At 41.9% G+C, this 20,514-nt stretch overlaps 1 protein-coding gene across 1 annotated transcript; it reads right to left on the minus strand.

The window, feature by feature from the left end:
• Positions 1-440: 440 nt before the first annotated feature.
• On the minus strand, positions 441-20,502 carry LOC309693807 (homer protein homolog 3-like). Its single transcript, XM_082513368.1, has 10 exons — positions 19,828-20,502; positions 19,591-19,639; positions 16,249-16,405; positions 10,591-10,722; positions 10,388-10,492; positions 9,100-9,233; positions 6,384-6,540; positions 2,288-2,386; positions 2,111-2,191; positions 441-2,001 (listed from the first exon to the last, which is right to left on the minus strand). The coding sequence occupies exons 2-10, from the start codon at positions 19,611-19,613 to the stop codon at positions 1,816-1,818; spliced, it is 1,074 nt and encodes a 357-aa protein (XP_082369494.1). The 5' UTR covers positions 19,614-19,639; positions 19,828-20,502; the 3' UTR covers positions 441-1,815.
• Positions 20,503-20,514: the final 12 nt, after the last annotated feature.

The following is a 20,514-nucleotide window of genomic DNA, read 5'->3' on the forward strand; positions in this document are numbered from 1 at the left end:
AATCAGGATGTGAATATGAGCTGAATGATTAAAAGAAAAAAATAGATTATAAAGTTGGCCAGTATATTTTTCAAAAGCACATCAGATTTATCTACAGTCTGTAGAGTAAACCAACAACATAGCAACCCTGTGTTTTTAATTTTTATTTTGAAATAATATTACTGGATTGAATTTATAATTTTTTTTTTTTTTTAAATAAAGCGTTATTGAATGTAGGTAGGTATTACATTTTGAGTTTGGGTTTTGAGTCAGTTAGTCGCACCTGCAAATTATGGTAAATGGACTGGTTCTTATACTTAAGTACTCAGAGCACTTCCAAGACATGTCATTCATTCTTTCATACAAGCATTTTTTTCAGTGTCCAAGTATTTTCTATGCAATATTCACCAAAGAAAAACAAACAAACCCAAGAAAAAAAAAAGACGAAATGCTGCATAAAGTGATTTTAATGTTTGCTTTTATTTTCAAACCACCATGACGTGGCCCAGAGAGCCGACATCACTGTTCACATTCATCCTCCGTACAGTAAGGCTTAAAAAATGTCATATGATACAGTCTGTGTGACGAAAAGACTCTGAAGTAGACATTGAGTTTTTCTTTTTTAACGTATTTAATTATTCATACAGTACGGCCACAATCTCAAGGCCTATGGCATACTGTCCACAGCTAAAGGTAATGTGCTCAAAAGTAACAGAAGGCAGAAAACATCTTACATTTCTTCAGATGCATCACACCAATGAGAGAAACGTGTTCATTAAGATGTGAAGCTATTGTAAATAAGTTACTAAGTTAGTGCTTTGTTAGTAGATGATGCACAGCATATCATTCAGACTGGACAAGCTCAAAAGTCACTTATATTTACCTGTAAGACTAAGTGATGCATTTTAATTTCCTATGGTTACTTCTTAAGTGCAGCTTATTGATTTATATCATTTGGAAAACCATTGTTATGCTAACTTTAATTGCTTAATATTTCCTACTTACTATCATGTACTTAAGTAGCTTACTGAGGAATCAAAAGTTTCCTAATACAAGAAATGAGGATGTGATAAAAGACGCGCCACGGAAAACTCTTTTTTCCCCCTCTGCTCTTAGCATTTGATCTTTGGTGTCAATGTTTAGATGCTGTTGCTATTCAAGTTGCATGTCCTAGATTAACCACATTATCGACAACTACGAGCACACGCTATCCTTGAATATTCCTTTGAAAAAATAACACTGGTCCTTCACATTACACAATATAGCTGCTAGATTACGTATGGGTAACTACAAGACCTGTGTGAACTGTTAACCCAGTAATAATTATGGCGTATGCAGGCTCTTAAATAAGCTAAACTTCTTTTTTTTTGTCTTGTGCATTCACTTTTCAGCTCCTCTGTTTCTAAGCATGGACTCATTTTGTTGTAAAGATGAAAAACAAGGCCTCTTATTGTTCATATTGACACTGCATTGTGAATTTGGGTACAAAGGTGATCCTTAAGACCAGAAGCACCAGTTCTAAATCCTAAACGACTAGCATTGTTAAGCACTTACCTTATAAGTTGGTTTATTGCACTGAGTGTTACCCTCGAAAGCAACATGAAGCGTTACGTTAAGTCGGGACAAGCTCTACCATATATATGCTGCTGCTCAGAGTCAGCGCGATGTTGCCGTCACTGCTGTGACACAGACCTTCCTGCAGCCGAGGTGGGTTTTGTGCTTGAAGAGGACCGGGACCAGCTCCTTCTTATTTTGTTTACTGCTTCCTGCCGGAACCCCTGTCCTCTCTTCCATTTCTCTTACAGGTTGCACTCTGCCGTGTTTCACCCACCCTTCCTATTTGTCAATAAGTTTAACAAGGCTCTGGCGGAGGTCGTTAAGGTCAAAGATCTTGATGTCCAGAATTTCTATGGCTCTCTGGATCTCAGTATCCAAGCGATCCCGGTCCTCCAGAGAGTTACTCAGGTTCTGCTCCGTGTTCTGGATGCGACGTTCCAGGTCCGAGTTTCGCATCTCCATCTCCTGAAGTGAACGGTAAACACAGAAAAGGCAGAGGGAAATATTAGAAGGTTTACCAGAACCCGATAAGCAATGAAAACGTGCCGAGTTACTGTAAAAACGTCACTCCTACCCGTAATCTGTGGATGGCCTCGTCGCGCTGATGCTCCATTTCGTGGTACTCTCCTTTTTTGCTTTGCAAAATGTGAATTTCCTAGAGAATGAATGAAAGGTACTCATCAAAAAGTCAGTTTTTGTATGTTTTTGTTGATGTGTCATGTCATTCCTTGTTATTTAGCAAATATCCAACCTCATCTTTAGCCTTCAGCAAGGCCTCCAGCTCCTCCAGGGACTGGGTCAGCTCATCCTTCAACAGATCACTGGGGCCGTGGGCTTCAAGGTCAGCCACCTTACAAAACACACCAATGGAAATGTTGTGTATGTAAGACAATGTTTTAAAAAGCTTTTATTTGGTCCAGACTATTACTGGTTTGATTCAAATTATTTTTCCCTGGTCTACTTAAAACAATTGAACTATAATGAGAACAAAGACAATGTGAAATGCAGATCAGAGTGACCTCGTGTTTGGTTGGGTTTCTCAGATTGGTTGAGATGTAGGGAACACCTTGGTCAGCCATTCATGCTCACAAACACACCTCTAACCAGCTTAAAATTAACCTTACATGGATGTTTTTCGACATCTTTGCAGGCACAGAGAGAGCACGAAAACTCCACACAGAAAGGCTCCAGTCGGCCCATCCAGCCTAGTTTAACACTCTATCCTGTGCAGCTTTTCTCCAACACAACGCCTCTTCCTCCATCTGCCTTGGTTTCATAAGAGTGCTGTGGAAGAGGACAAAATGCCACAAAGACGAATTCGCACGCTGGCTGGCACTTCACCATGTGTACAATCCAGAAATAGCTTTGGTGGGCAAACACAAACAGCAGCACTGCTTTCTATGCACTGAAAAGGAAGCCCTGAGCAGTAAGTTACACATTTTTGCACCATGCCATCCAGTCTAAGAGCTGAAATACACATACACACAGTCTAAGGTGGAGGTTATGGCTTGATCACAGCTGATAGAACATTATTTAATACAGCTAAGCAAGAATCTGTGGACACACTGCTATCTCTGAGATCAAATAGCAGAATAGCATGCTAATGTGCAGAGTTAGCACTTGATATTATATAAGTGTAATGTTTACCATGTTTATCATGTGCTGATTAGTCTTGGAGGTACTTAATATTCAGCTAAATAAACTGATTTCTGACCTGATGATGTCACTGCGATCAGTTATGACACTCCATCCTAAGGGAATAGCTATGCCAAATTTTATCCAAATCATTGATGACTATTGCTACGTCAAGCTATAAATATTAACCAAAGTGTGGCTCTAATATAGTATCTGCATAGACATTAGAATTCACCAGGAATAAATGTAAACATGGTAACCCATCCCACTGAATTTTACAGTCCGGATTAAGGTAAAACACAACCAAAATAACTGAAGCACAGCTAAAAACATTAAAAGGACTTATTCTAGCATTCGTCAGAACGTTTTGATGATGCACTCAGTTTGGACCATCCATCTATTTTCTTATCGGCTTATCCAATTTAGGGATAAGCAGGGCTGCGGAAGCCAATCCCAGCTGTGCCAGGGCAAGAGATAGGATGCACTCTGGACAGGTCACCAGCCCATCACAGAGATTACACACAGAGACAGCCATTCATGCTTACTTTCACGCCTATGGCCAGTCAAAATCAGCAGTTAACCTACAGTAACATGCATGCATTTGCACTGTGAGAGGCAGGAGAACCCTCTACACCGAAAGGCCCCAGTCCCTGCACCACACTATAGTAATTCAGACATAAAAGCCTAAAGATTTTAACAACGACATGAAACGTAAAGGTGAATAACAGGAAAACTCATAGACTTTTAACACCTATAACTCTTATCAAAGCTAAAGAGCTCATCGGCGGACAGAATTAAACTTATCACAGAGAGCACTCAACTCTGTTTGCTTTCAGTCACACCTACAGATGGCTCACAGCGTTCACCTGCAACAATAAGCGGCTACTTCTACTATAATGAAGTCGTAGAAGAGCAACACTTTAACGAATGAAATCCTCATTGCATTGCATTTCATCTGAGCTCCATGAATTAGAAAGAAAAACAGAAGGACACCTCCAAAAACACCCCGAATGCCCCGTTGGATTATTTTAAACGGCGTATGGTTTAGACTCAACAGAAGAAAAGAGGAAAAAAAAGAAGAGAGAAACAAGTGGATGCCAACTCCCTCTGGTGATTTTTCATTTTTTCCTAACTGGGGCATTGAAAGTAGGATATTGCTGTCCTACAAACCCCCCTCTCCCTCTCTCTCTCACACACACCACCCCGGAGACATGAACCATTTTCAGCCACCTGGTCCCCTTCCTCAAACAGTAGGAACTAGCTCGGTCCAAAGGAGACGGGGTTCTCACTTGTATGATTAAATCAGTCGATGTGGACCAAAATAGTGAAAGCTGTTTCTTACTGAAATACCAGGGGAGCGCTTACGAATGAAACAGTAGTGATCGATACTGTAAGGCTGGGCTATAATGGAAAGGGATCGAGGTGTTAAAGCATCAAATCAGAGAGGTTTGTAAATGTCAGCCTGAGGCGACGTCGTCCCCAGAGGAATCAGCTCCCAGCAAATATGAAAATACCTTTTATTGATGAGCGGGTACAGGGAGGGCAGCGGCATCTGCATCCACCGGAGCCTGAGAAGTAATTCAAGTGTAAAACCCTCGTGAGGCTCTGTGTTTAGACCGAACTCCCTCGTGGCGAAACGTGAAATTTGGCGTGTACTTAGTGAACCGCTTCAACCAGCACAGATAACGCCTTGATTAAAGCTTCTGAGGGAAAAAGCCTGCAGCACAAGTCAGAGATTGATGGAGTGTGTTACCAGCAAAGCTTCTTTTTTCCAAACAACCAGTTTCAAAACAAGGAAATATAGTGTCTGCAAAGGACGACCCAATCAAAAGCAGCAGGGCTTCGCTCAGCAGCGTAGAGGCACACAACCCCGGATCAGTCTTGCAGCAATATCTCTCTGTTGCTTGTGCAATCTTACTTGTGTTCCTGTTCCACAGAAATGATCACTAGGTGTGACCTTAACCATTAGTTTCTATTCCACAGGTTACTGCAGAGTTGTATAAGAGCTTCAGAGGCCAGAGGAGAAAACTTCTCAGCTTTTAGACTCAGAATTTTAACTTTTTGTTAACCGTATGTCTCAACTTTTAGGTCACAGATGGTGCATTATCATGAATAACTAATCCCTCCGTTCTTTAAACTCCTTGTTGTGCTGATAGTTGGTGGATGGAGCCTTCTCAGCCAGAGTGCATTAGACAAGAGGCGATGTGAGGCAGTGGGAAATTCTGAGTGTGTCTTTGGACCAGTGGAGAAAAGTGAAAACCCAGAGTACAGAGATATTTTAATCTGCTTTTTTGCTATTGAAAACAAATTATTATGAAATAAAACAATAAGATCATTCAGCCAATTTCAGCATCTGACTCCAGCACTCTTCAGAAAGCATTAACAGGATTTAAAGGAAAGGTGATGTTTGCATTGCTACACTCACTTTACAATAAAGCTACCATCACCCAAAAATGACTCTTTTTAAAATGCAGTTTCAAACCATCTGCTTTAAAATGATTTCGTTTACAAGGTGACTTTCTGCTTAAGCATCCAAAGCAAAACTCACATGTGGGATGTTATAGTCTCACATAAAAGTTGGAGTGCAGGGATACAAAGAAGCTATGAAGACAAAAGCTACTATACACAATAAAAAAGTGGGAGGTTAAAAAGTCCTGGGAATGAGGAAGAAGAATTTAGTCTGCAGCGTGTAGGTGTACTCAAAATTAAAACATGTACTCTGTTGAGCTTTTTGTAAGTTTATTTAGGTCATTATGTCTTCATTAGATTCTGAAAGTTTTAGACAGGTACATGGGGAGAGATGGGGGCGTGACACGCAGCAGGAGTCCCAGACTTAATCCAGATCTCCTGCTGCATGAGCTCAGCAAAACAACACTTTTTTTCCCAGCTTTTTTAAATGTATCTGTGGCCAGCAAATGCCAGACAATTTTGGATATTATTGGCATAAAGCTTAGTAATGGATCTCATTGTTATTGTTCACTGATGGAGTAGTAGTGATGTATACTCTTAGTGGGGGTTTTTTCCAGTTCAGATCCAAGGAGTTTGACTTAATCAGTCATAAAGATAAAGAGACAAAACCAATAGTAATAGTAATTACTGCTTTTAACAAGAAAAAAAAAAATCCTGTATTTTATATGTTTCTATAATTTAATAGGTGAGACTTCAGGGTGAACACACTTCATCAGAGCATCCTCAAACTCCCTGAGGCTCACCTGGTCTCTGAGTCTTTCGGTCTCCTCCTGATATGCTGTCAGCTGTTTCTTCCACTGCTCCACGTTAGCATTCGCTTCATGCAAAGCTGCCACCAACTTAGAGTTGCTGTCCTGTAAAGTGAAGAGCTCAGCTTCCAGGTTCATCTCACAAATAGACCTGAAAAACACGAATACCAATACACATCTACGTCAAATCCAAAACTACGCACCCTGCCTCCCGCCCTATGGCAGCTGGGATAGACTCGAGAGCCGTTTCATCAGTTGCTGTTTCAGTGAGCTGGACCTTAACTTTCAATCAGAGTTTAAAAAAAAAATGTTAAAATTCCTCACAAAGAAGAAAAATTGTTACTTATTTAAACAAAAGCAACAATGCTTTTTAGATTTTAGATTTCATTAAGTGGAGTCATATCTAACTCTGTATCCCGCTATATAAAATTGAGAAAACTGATCAAACAATGCAGTGCAAATTTAGCTGATTCTGATTCAGGTACTTACAAATCTTTACAGGGAAAAAAGCTTATGCAGTGTTAGTAATAAACAAAACTGCCACATGTTGATGACTTCAATATTAAATCGAGTCTTGTGTCAAGCACTGCAACATGAGGATAAAAAACAATAGCTGGTTGTGGAGTAACAAGCAAGCTGTACTGCTGCCAAGAGTCTGGAACATGATGAAACTCTGATAGTCTGGTTAACACAATCACAGAGCCACTACACAAGTGTTAAGGAGGCTGTAGCCTGCAGCCGCACACCTAAAGGGCAGACGGAAACTTACTTCACAGGTCTGGTGACAGAGCAAAGAAACACTTATTAAAGCCCCAACCCCGACCCAGAGAGCAGAGATCAAACTGACCAACTGCATCAAGAGACGTTGGAAAGGAAAAAGACAAACGAAAGATGACAGATGATGATGACAGATAAAGATTTGTGTATTTTTCACGTCTTTCCATCACGGTTCTTCAGTCCCCACTGACGTTTGTTCCAGTTTAAAATGAAGTGACCTTGAAACTTCTTTATCTCTGTGGCTTTAAACTGAATTTCCTGCACATTTGATGAATGCATGACTTGTAAGCGAGTAAGACAAGCCAGTTCCCACTCCATGAGTCCACTTTTATGCCACCTGCACAGAAGACATATACGATGATTGAATTTGATATGCTCTCTTCATCTTTGATCCTTTTCCTTTGCTCTGTCCAACATCTCCAAAGCTTGATGTTGTAAACTGGCCACACTTTGCCATGGTAACCGTTCAGGAGCTGCTTTCTTCGTGGTAATTGGACTATAGGGTATAAAAGCATTGTGGGTGGCTCAAAGCACTGAATGGAGGGATGCTTCCAAGCCTCATTCAGTGTTATGTATGAGTCAACACTTCGACAATGGCCTGTTCATTTCCTTAGGAGCTTCACAAACTGAATGACGTCAGCGGCGTTAATTAACACAGAAAAAATGAAAACCATGATAACACTCAGGAACCAAAAGGTAATGGATTGTCTGGTTAAGTGCAGCCAGAAGCACAGTCCACTTGAAATTTGAAAAACCCTCATGATGTTACAAAGACCGTTTGTAAAACACAGTGCGTGGTTACAGCAACTACTAGATTGTTATACTGTATTTTTCCGTCAGGGTGGCCACGTAGAGCGGGTCATCGACCAATCAGAATGTCAGTGGCTCAATCTCTGACCCCTATAAGTCCACACGCTCAAGTAGATGCTGCATGTCCTTGAACCATTCAGGTATGTGTTAACGCAATTCTTGAACATCCCAGGATTGGATGTTCAAGAAAATGAAACCCAAGATCACAATGTGCAATACTCACAGAAGTTTCAAAAACACCAAGAGTTACATCTCAGACTCATTAGAGGTTAGCATGGTAAATGCTGACGTTCATGACAGCACACTGGGACAATGTGCTGTGGACAGACGAGACCAAAGCGGAGAAGTTAGGCCATAATACACAGCACCAGAAAACCAAACACAGCATGTCAGCACAAACACCTCATGCCAACTGTTAGGGGTGATGATTTGGGCTTGTTTTGCATCTACAAAGTTGAACTGCTCCGTATATTAAAGTACTCTAGAGTCAAATGTGAGGCTGACAGCTAAAACTTGGCCCAAACTCAGTCACACAACAGGATAATGATCCTAAAGACAGCAGCAAATATACAACAGTATGGACAAAAAAGAAGGTGTTACAAGAGGCCCAGTCAAAGTCCACCTTCAACCCGATTGAAATGCTGATGTGAGCTGTGCATAAATTAATGCCTGTAGGCCTTAATGAGCTGAAGCAGCAGTATAAGGAAAAGTGGGTCTGAATTCCACCACGGTGATGTGAGAGATGACAAATTAAGTTATTCCACTTCCAAAAAATTCAATTCTCACATGACCGTATGTATCTGTAAATACAGTCTGTTCATATTCTAAAAAGCCAGTCTTCCTCTTCATAATGGCTAAATACAAAAGCATAAAACTAGCCATGTTGCGCTGATGCAAACCCAGGTATAGTGGAACTGCAAAGACTTGGCATTACCAACATGGCTGTCGAGTTGTGAGATTTACCTAGAAAACCTTTTTCACTGAAGAAGGTCATGGGGTGTGTTTGAAATCAGGCTGTTTCAGCTCTCAGTAATGAAACTTCAAGGCTTCCTTGGTTTCATTTCTGTGTGTGTGTGTGTGTGTGTGTGTGTGTGTGTGTGTGTGTGTGTGTGTGTGCAGTTACCCCTCAGAGAGCATCTTTTTAATGCGCTCCTTCTCAGAAGACAGGGTGATGTCTGCGCTCTGGCTGCGAAACAGCTTGTCCTCCGGTCCATTCACGCACATCACCGGTGGAGACTGGAGTTCATCCGAGAGGTCCTGAGAAACACATCAGTAAATGGACTCTCATAATAACTAATGCAGAATTATTAAGAAATAAAAAAAAACCAGACTCTGCATTAAATGGATTTATTCAAAGTGAAGAGAGACCGCCTGCTTTTAGATGTTAAAATCCCATTCAAGTCAAAGTCTGCATATAAAATCAAGCAAAGCTATACAGCTCGTGATAATAATAAATGACTCTCTCTTCGCGGTCTTGTTCTCGATGGACTGACTGCTGTAACACGATAGTTTTAGCGTCTGATAAATGAGAAGCTTAGAGCTGTCTGCCCATCAGAGAAGGTATAAAATGTATAAAACTCAGAGGCAAGAAGAAAAAATAAAGATGCTTCCTGCACACGTGTTTTACATTTCCTCTAAATAATGACTCACCTGTGAGAACTGCAGAGGAAATCCGTGAGGTGGAAAAAACGGAAAAGAAGAACATATCACCACGAAGCACACAACACGAAATGACCTTTTCAACACATCACAGTCAGAAAGCGTGCTTTGCGGACTGATCAGTTATGCAGTGCAGTGCCGCTTAGCAAGTACAATGAATTGAAGCAGTTGGCAATTTTCTGGAGCTTTGGCTCTCCCAATGTGTTCGTTAAATCGATCGGGAGTGAGAGACGTCACTTGGAACCTGCTCAGCCGTAGAATTAAAAAGGAAATAGGCATGTTCCTCAAGATCAGGCAGATGTAACTGAAGGCTGATTATTCTTTATTGATGGAAAAGGGCCCTGAGCTGACTACGTTTTCATCATTAGAAGTGTTTCAAGTCAGAGGCTTCTGGGTAGCTGTGGGGAGAAAATGTGAGTGTGGTGTACTGCTGAGCAGCATCGGATAATTTTACCATCGTCCTAGTTTTCCTCATTTTCACTTCCCTCTGAGACAACTGACCCAGCTCACATTTCTTTTGCTTTTCGTTCCCCTCTCTCCCCGTCCCTCCTTTGATTTAGTCACAGCGGCCCTGTCTAATAGCTGAGCTGCAGCAAGTAATACAGGAGCATTCATCTAATCATCTAATTTCAGTCTTGAAATGCCCAAAATGTGCATGAATAACAGAGGTTTCGCATTTACAGCTTCTCGGTGACACTCACAAACCTTTGCTCTTCTTTCATGCTCATGCTTTCTAAAAGGACGGCGCTCACCTGAGGAGCAGCGATGGTGAGTGCAGTGTTGGCCAGTTCTTTGTCCTGTGACTTTTCTCGCGCCAGACGAGCTGCATCTTTCACCTCCTTAAACTTCTCTGCAAACTGTACAGGAGAGGGCAAGTCATGACCTAGACAATGCAGCACAAACCCTCTACAAGAAATGGATGGCACATTTTTAAAAATGCTGTACTTTGACCTACCTGATGCAGTTGCTGCTCTGTGGCAAAGCCCAGACCGTAGACCGTGTTGGCGCGGCTGTCAGCCCACTGACCAAACTTCTGAGACGTCTTAGTAAATGTCATGCTGGGCGTAACAGTGCAGTTGATAATTGCCTGCAGATAAAGAGATAACAGAGGTTGTCCCCTTAGGTGCAGGTGAAGAGAGCAGATGGCTCTGGGAGCAGACGCTATCTTCCTTCTTAGACTATGGCAGCAACATGCTCTAACTGAGGCACTGCAAGTTATTATTTTTATTTCTTATGATAACTTATGACACATTTCACCAGTGAATGGTAACATTTTACTCTTACTTTACTAAGAAAGTTATCAAAATGCAGTTTTAACCGTAGATGACCTCTCCACAAATTGAGGCAGAATATGGAGGAACAACTCGATAAATTAATGCATCAACTCATGGACCTGGAGGAATGCTGAGAAGAACCGGATGAGGAAGAGCATGAAGAGACAAAGAAGGAAACTTTGGAGCAGCTGGATGAATTCAATGACTTATGTCAGGAGATGAGATCATTGTGGATGAGCTCAGTGGGTGATGAGCCGCTGGAGGCTTGGCTGATGCCTCCAAAACCTGGGAGTTGATACAACTCTTTCCTTGAAGCAGCCGGGAACGACTGAGAATAAGACAGGCAGAGATGGGCCCGGATGTGATGAAGGGGAAACTGTTACCAGATGTGACATGCAGCAGAAAATTTACATCCTCACAGCCTTGAGAAAACTTGGAGAGAGTCTTACTCCAGAAGATGAGACTTTTCTCACTGAAAACACCACAGCGACACTCAGACTCAGTTTGAAAAAGTGACTGCAAAACAAGGGTTTTAATAAAAAAAAGAATTTAAAAAAAGCCTTTAGTTAGCTGTGGTGTGAAAACCAATTCTACAGATGTGCCTCTGGCTGCTCAGAAGATCCACCAACTGGGGGGTAAGTGGTTCCCTGGCTGATTGCTGACGTATCCCTGGGCAGATGTAATGATATTTATATAGCAGTTCTTCTATCTGAGCACAAAAAGTGCTTCGTTCACTCAAACACATCTCTACTCTTAAGCACTGTATGTATTATACTAAAACACCCCAGTAGATAAAACTCCATGTCAGTATCTTGGCCAAAGATACTTCAACTTGAGGACACTGGAGTAACCAGGAATTAAACCACCAACCTTTCAGTTGATAAACAACCCGCTCTACCTCCTGAGCCTCAGTGGGAATCAATGGCGTGTCCAGCGGGGTGGCCTGGGGGGGCACAGGCCACCCCCCCCAACCAGACTGGCCACCCCAGGTGCCACCCCAAAGGCAAAATAATAAAATTCAATCAAATATCAAATGTCCGATTATGTTTTCACGGTGACGCTCAGATATCCGAGTGTAAGTGAATGCAGCATCGGCTTCTGCGCTATGTGCATCACGTTAGCAAAGGTAGGAGAGCCAAGCGCGAAAGACGGCACTGCAGGAAACAATTTTTCGGTGAAAGAAAATGACAGAATAAATGTCCCGGTAAGTAATATTAAGTTTGTTGAGTTTAGTAAACTTCGGTGAAATTAGAATACCAAGGAAAAAATAACACTTAAAGAATTATTGCAGCCGTCGAATATTTCAGACAGTATGCTACTGAGGGCAGCTAACATAAGAGTTATGAGTTATAAGATGTAATCTAAGTCGTAACATTGCTGTATGGAGCTGCAGATTTGGTTGCAGGTTAACATAGCTGGACTGGCCATCGGGCATACCGGACATATCCCCAGTGACTTATTTTTTATTTTTTTTTGTAATGGCATGAACAATGAGAGGTGGTGGATTGGCCAGATGCAGGTCGATGTGTAGAAATAACTCCGTTGTTTGGTGGTGGCTATGGTGGGGCTTCCACAGAGGCCAGCAGGTGGATGAGGGAAGGGGAGGCAGGAGGAGAGCCCCGAGGCAGCCGCCAGTCCGAGTGTCAGGTGAACTGAACTTCAGGTAAGAAGTCATGACCTGCAGTCTATCTGGGTCAGATATAAACCAAGTTTAGGTGGAGTTTATTTTCATGTTGCTGACTTTTTACTGTCAGTTGCAATAACTCATACTGCGTTCTAGCCAGTTTGACGGAGTTTTTATACAGCTGGGTGGGTGCTATGATGTTACTGATAGTGAACTTTATTTTATTCATAAGGTTAGTTAGTAGAGTTGCCAACGGCTCCTTAAAAAAATGGAATGGTCCCTCATTCAGAGAAAATATTACACGTTTCGTATTGAGCTGAGAAGAGACGCAGTTTGTCCCGAACTTTAGCTAGAATGGAAAAAAGACACAAAGCTGGATTTATTCTGTCTTTATGCTGCACAGCTGCCTCTTCTTCTCTCATTCTCTCCCCCTCCCTCTCCTGTTGCTACTTCAATCATGAAACTGATCAATGATCAGCTGATCGGCTTTTCTCTCTTGTTTATTTATCGCCCACTTTGCACCAGAAAGAGGAAACCAGCGGATGTCGCGCTAAACAACAGCAGCACGTTTAAGCTTGATCAGCTGTTGTTAGAATTTATTTAATATTAATTTCTAGTATCAGCTGATGTTTGCTGGAGCCACAGCTGTAAAGCTGCTGGTCATGATATCGGTTTGGATATGTGGTGAGAGGGAAACATGAAGATGATACCAGGAGATGTCCTTACTGAACCATCAGAGCTGAACAGGTGATGGAGAAACAGGTTTACCTTTTAGGTCACATGAATGAGTTGAAGGGAAGTTATGAACTGTTTCTGAGAGACAAATAACACCAGGATCCTTTTTTATGTAGCTGACAGCTGGTAACTGTGCAGGGGCGGGTCTAGGAAAGTTTTGCCAGGGGGGCATGTAGGGCATTAACAGGGAAAGGCACAAAGAAATACTTTTCTTTCTTATTCTCATTTAAAATACCTAGCTTTTATTAAATAATTATCTAAATCTTACAACCAAAGTTTTTATCTGACGTAAAATGTATAGAAATCATACATATACCAACAAGACTATACATCACTGTCACAACAGGGTTTGTTTTCAGTCAAAGTCTTTATGGCTTTAATACCTGGTGGGTCGGTCTGTAGTGAAAATGCCCAATTTTTTTGTCCCAGTCCAGCCCTGCAGGTTAATACTGGCAGTGTCACCATGCCAGCTGACTGTATTTCATCATCAGCCAGTGTTGTTCTGTATCAATATTACCAAAGTTTACCATAAGGCAGCATAGAAAGTATTTACTTGCTTTCAGGTTTTATTCAAATGTTAGTCTTTTCATTTGTTTCCCCACTTTTTTCCTGTTTCAAAATCAAACACCAGTTTGTGAGAAGATTATCTTCTTTTTTTAATAAGCAGATAAAGTTTTACATTGGAATTGGCTAATTTGTCAATTGTATGTTAAAAATGTTCGTATTTTAATATTCAAAAATGTTTTTGCCCAAAACATATGTGCACTATATGTCAGTAAAAATACTATGTAAATATTGATGTCCTTGACTGCTGAGTAAACACTGACAAAGCACTGATTGTATCTCTTGTACTTTATCAACGCAGTATCTAAAAACTTTGCACCGTAGTGGTTAAAATCTCATTCTAATAAGAGTTAAAAGTGCATTTGGTTATTAGGTTTATAGGATTATTGAATTATGGTTAAGGGTTGGTAGAATTTTTTTTTTAAACATTATCTGCCAATTAAATCTGCCACCCTTCTCCAAATCTGTGCCCCTACCTGGCCCCCCCAACAAAAATTTTCTAGACACGCCACTGGTGGGAATGTTAGGTTTAAAAGAACTAAGGCGAATAAGTAGAGTAGAAAAGTGCTATATAAGTACCAGTCCATCTATTATTTAATAACTAGACAACACCTCAATATGCATTTTCCTACTGAATTCCACTATTTTTCCCATCCTAATAAATACCGCATGATATTCACTTTGTAAATTACATTTCCATTTAAAGTAAAATAGTAAATAAAGCATGTCAAAGGGAAAATCCCTCTGCAGACTTACAGTGAGCACTGAAGGAAGTGAATGTAATATCTGAATGTATAAAGCGGGACATGTTTTGGGAGTAATGCCCGGCAGGTGTTAACGTGTTTGTTTGTGGTCAAATTTAGTCACACCAATGGAGTCACAGCAGAGCGAGATCGATATTAGTAACTGAAGCGTACCAAGATCAAAGTGAAGGTCGAGTACGCCAGTGTGCCCCACCAAACCATACACACTCTCTTTACGTCCCCATCACACCTTCTTCTGAATGTTTAATGCACCATGTAACTCCCCATATGAAGACTGTTTACTGGTGTGTAAACAGAATGCTTTAAAGGATGTGTGCAGATGTTGTAACAGGGTTCACATTTTAGCTATGTCAGGGATGTGGCATCCAGCTTGGCATTTAACTCTGTGGTCCAAAGTTAAGTGTTTCATCAGCCACGGCATGAAAGGGGTGGTCTTGGACTTTAGCACCGACACTCACGGTCCCTACTCACTTTGTTTATTCCCATCAGTGAGATTGAGAGTTTTAATGCTTCCACAAGCATCTGGACATGTTGTTATTACATTTGGTTCACATTTCATAGTAAATCTTTGCGCACTAACATTAGAGACTTATGCTGGAGCATTTAAATCGAAAATAGGCCTCAGCAGAGCCTCACCACAGCTATAGATGATATAGTAGCAAGGCCATGAAGTGGAGTATTGAGCCACTGTATTTGTATTACTGAACAGGTTTTGTTAAAATCAGCGGTTGGTTTGGCATGAACATTAATAGGAGGTTACCAGGATGCCATTTTCACGCATGTTCTCCCTTGAGACCTGTTTCGGCAATTGCTCACACTTCTGCCAAAAGGGCAGCAGCTGCACAATCAAAACATATCTACCAGGTTTATCACATCATTCTCTGGGAAGTTGCCAAAGCTGGCTCTGTCCTTCCTAACACATGACCCCAAAAAAGAAAAAAAGAAAAGGAAAACACACCTATTTATAAACCTGTTTTATTTTACGTCATCTCCTGTGTTAGAGCAATGGCACTGAAAATACTAGAACTGCAGGCAGCTTAAGAAGAAGCATCCCCCACCCCTTTCCCCTCCAACCAATGATTACATGAACTCTGCGCTCTGCGTTTGTGTGCCGACGTGCTTGACATAACATGCTGGATTCTAGCAGCAGGAGCAGCAGTGGCAGAGAAGATTACTGTGGAGCCAGACACCAGCCCTGGCAGGATTGGGCTACTGAACGGCCAACTGCTGCCTCGCGCTGCCTTCTGGGAAGCAGAAATGTGGGTCACACTAGAGGTGCTAAGATGAGATCAGATGGGTCCCCTCCCCACCCGCCTAATCTAAATCCACAAGCCCGGACCAAAGATGGTCTGGCTGCTGATGTGTTGAGCTTCGATTTGGTTTAGTTTGTTATATAATTCTTCACCTCACAGGACTTCTGGTGGGAGTGTGGTTGATGAGTAAAAATTCAATCTCAAGCTGCTGTTTGTCTTGCTTTTTTAGACCTGTGGCATTATTTCAAAACCCCTTTTGATTCCAAAGCCACCAACTTTTACTTATTACTTCTAGACAGCAGATCTGTATTTGTTTGTTGTTTCTCCCCCTGTCCATCTTTAATCTTTCTTCTTTGCTGAATCTAAAATTTTGTCTACACCAATTTCCCACGCACTCACCTTTGTCCCGCCCACACTAATGATGCGATACACGTTGCGGGTAGCATCGTAGAAGAAGGACACTGTGACAGCATGCTTGCTGGCCGGTATCCAGTTCCTCTTGGTGGTGGGGTCGATTTGGAAAACATGGGCCCGGGCGCTGAAGATCGGCTGCTCCCTGAAGGAGGAATCACAGAGGGATGATGATTAGATGCTGTGAGAAGGGAATGTCAAAGTAAAAATCCCTCTGCAGACTTAAAGTAATGTGCACTGGCACTGAAGGAACTGAATGTAAAGTCTAAATGTATAAAATGAGCATCGAACCATTAAAATATGGTCCATTAATAAAACCGTTTTGCTTAAAAATCCTTTCTTGTTTGCATGAAAAACACAAATCTGTCTTTTTTTTTTCATAACAGGACATCTCTGTCTCCCCTGTCATCCAGGGACAGATCATCCTTTGGCTATCTCCCACTATTTTTCCTGCGTCATCCACCAGTCAAACAGGGTTAGCTGGCAAAGCATGTTGACTAGAACTCTCTGAACCCTCTCCCGAGTCGTCACCCTCCACGCTCTGATCTGCGCCTGGCAGGTTTTGCTCCGATGTATCCTGGATACGAGGTAAATATATCAAAGCAACACAGTCAGTGGTGCCGGGAGGTGGTTTAGCCACTGCCCTGTGGTGTGAACAGCAGCACTGCTAACCCCTCCTTTCTCCTCAGCAGGGGTGAAAGTGAGTATCACAAGAAGACAGCCTCTGTCATTCACTGGTATAGAAATGCAAATCAGAAGAGCTGCTATGTAGTAAGATAATGAAATAGTTCAAAAAAAGGACGTGCATTCTTTAACGCACTATAGCTATTTCCAGTGGAACTGCATTATTTTGGCTAGTCTTGGTGCAGTGACCTCATTGCAAATACAAAAACCAACAATGGTTTCTCTGGATGCATTTCATGTAGACATGGTTGAGATAACCTGCTATAGCTCACAATGACCATCAGAATGGAGAAAGGTGCTTAAAAAAGGGACTTTGCTGTTGGTGCCAGACAGGCTGATCTGAGTATTTCGGAAACTGTTGATCTACTGGGATTTTCCCACACAATAATTTCTAGGGTTTACAGAGAATGGTCTGAAAATATCCACTAAGCTTGTTGATGCCAAGGTCAGAGGAGAATGGCCAGCCTGCTTCAATTCTGACCCTACCTGGGGGGCAACATTAATTCAAATAATCACTCATTACAACCAAGTTAAGCAGAAGAGCATCTCTGAATGCATAACACATCTAACCTTGAAGCAGCTGGACTACAGCAGCAGAAGCCCAACCCTTTCAACCATGTTCCAGTCTGATAATAAGCCATGCTGCAATTCTGCTTTTCAGTCACATTAACTCTCTGCTGCCTGCGGCTTTTATGCTTCCTGATTAAGACAGGAAACAGCATAAAGGTCAGCCCGCTGTGACCTCTGCAGAAAATGGTAAAAACAGGTCATTATTTAAGCCCAGGGGGAATAAAGCTACTAACCAGTTATCAGAAAGTCAAGGGACTATCAAATAATCTGTCATATTTATGTTATTCTTTATTTTCCATGAAGCCCATGAGTCAGTCAATAAGGTCATTGATGTCAAACAATCATAAAGTGCTAGTTTTACACAGAACATAAAATGGGTAAGAGTGAAGGTGGACCTGCTATTAACTCTAATATCATCCCATCACTGCCACGCTTTCACCTTGCCTGAGGTGACGAGCTCTGCCACATAATATCTGGCATCCGACCGAACAACACGGACCGCTTTGCAAACAGAACGAACCAGGAATCAACCAAACGGACAAACACAGGCTGCAAACGTGTTTGTGTCAACATGTTTAGTTTCCTCTCTCAGAAAACGTTTGAAACACAAAGGTGGTCAAACTAGTGTATGTATATGCTGAAAGAAATGAACAGTGTAGTTTTTATGGCAGCTGCATTTTAACAGAGACAAAATATGAAACAAAAACCTTATGTCTGGAGCTGCATGCATGATTTTGACAAATGGGGTGAGGATGATTGTTGAGGAAGGTGGTGGATCAGCCCAAAGCTCCACGGGAAGAGATTGTTAACGATCTGAAGGCAGCTGGAACTGCAGTCACCAAGAACACCATTGGTAACACAGGATGCTGCAATACATTGAAATATTGCAGCACCTGCAAGTTCCCCTTCTCAAGAAGGCACGTGCACACCTCTGTCTTCAGTTTGCCAGTCACAATCTCGATTTAGAGAAGGTTTGCGAGAAAACCAATATCGAGCTCTTTGGAAGAGAAATGCTGAGTTCGACTAAAAGAACACCATCCTCTACAGACAAGCACAGAGGTGGAAACAGATGGGGCCATGTACCATGAAACTGTGAATACTGCCAAAGCACCAAAGGAGTGGCTAAAGAAGAGGTCATAAAGTGGTGCAGCCAGGCTCCAGACCTCAATCTTACAGAAAACGGTTGGAGGGAGCTGAAGCATCAAGCTGCATAGCAGCAGTCAAGAATTTCACTCACTGATCTGCAAATCAATTATAACTTTTATGTGATGTTTACTTTTCTTGTCGAATGAAGTGATTCACCAGGGGATCGAATAATTATTTCCCCCTCTGTATAGTCTGTTAACTGAACAGCAGAACAATTCAATTACTTGACCTTCATCCTCAGTAGAGGGGGTGGCCTACTTAATGGAGGTCTCTAAGCATGATAACAAAGCCTGGGAGTGATTAGACAGGAATTAGTGTGTTCATCCTGAGGCGTAGCTCTGACCTCTGTCACTAACTACAATATCTAAAATCTGTTTCACCTGGTTTCTTTTGATCTAAATCTTCTAAGAGAAATGTTAAACACTACACAGTCTGATTAATAAAAAAGGGAGTGAGGCAGCAATAGGAAATATCTACATTAACGTGAGTGAAAGTAGGATTTTGTCATGGTAACACCTGCTCCCCTAGGATGGCCCCAGAATCTATGCTTCTCCTCCCAATCAGCTGAAAATGGTTTTAAATAAACTAAGCTGGGGCCACATGGGACTACATAACAATATGTCTTAATTTAACAGATTCATTAAGTCTGAAATGAAACCAGAGCGCTGCTCCAGATGTGCTCCACAGCCAACATCAGCAGAGCAGTGATAAATGTTCATATGCAGCCTTACTACTACAGTTTTAAACTCACTACAAATGATTGCTTTAAATCAAAGCTTAAGTCCCCCTGATCTGATAACAAGATCTCAAAGTATTTGTGTTAGATTTATGTAAAGTGTCTGCCATCCCAATGTCACATGCAAGTACAAGAAATCTAAATAGATAAATAAATAAATAAATATTAAAGGACAAGCTGGTAGATGGCCATACCTTTCTCTGTGGTGAGGAAACATCTTAGAAGATCACCAAGACTTCTTTTCTGTAAAAGAAAAGACTGAGGATTGGTTAGACAACTGTTAACGTAAATTACTTTAATAAAAAATTATACCAGAAAAAAAACCCCAGAATAATCATAAAAGTTTGTCCCTGTAGTTTAACATTTTTCCCCGCTCTTAATTCTTACTTAAAGTCTAGTTAAATCTGTGTCGTGGATAGAGAGGCGCTTACCCCATTTCGGTGTAAAACCTCGTCGAGTCTGTTATCTAACAATATTTTGCGTCCTGAAACTGCTGCTGCTGTCCCAGTTGGTCTCCTCTTCCTTTCAGTCACAGCTACCAGATGCTTTATTCTTGCTTTATTCTCCAGGGGGGGGGGGAGGTTTCACCGCAAGGCGCTGCACTCCGCCTGCTGCAGCCCGCCAAGTGGCACCGTCCTGCCCCGAGCAGCTCGCAGAGTCAGAAGCCGGGGAGAGCAGAGCTGCTGCGGACGGCAATGGCTGAAGTGACCGCGGGCTGCTCCGAGTCCATCTTCGTCCTGCCACAGAACACGGGACCTCTTTGTTTCCTCGTCTTTCACTGCTTATCCTGTACGGCCAAACCTCTCTGTTCTCCCCTTCAGTTGTTGGCTCTTCATCCGGCCGGCTGTTCGCATTCAACAGCCGGCTGTATAGTACCACCTGCTGGCTCTGCAGCCTCCAAACACCCGCTCCAGCTGTGTGTGACAGTCAGGTATGGAAACTATGTCAACGCGCCTGCATGTGTGCAGTGCAAACCGGAGCTTTAAGGTCTGCCTTGACCTAAAAAAGAAAAAAAAGTGAAGAGTCGTGCAACAGCCCATTTAGGACCTATTGGTGTAATGAGATTTTGCAATATGAGAATCCTCCTGTTGTTTTGCCCTCTTAAGCAGATTAAAGAG

The sequence above is a fragment of the Aulonocara stuartgranti genome (genome assembly GCF_965226115.1).
Source record: "Aulonocara stuartgranti genome assembly, chromosome: 18".
NCBI lineage: Eukaryota > Metazoa > Chordata > Actinopteri > Cichliformes > Cichlidae > Aulonocara > Aulonocara stuartgranti.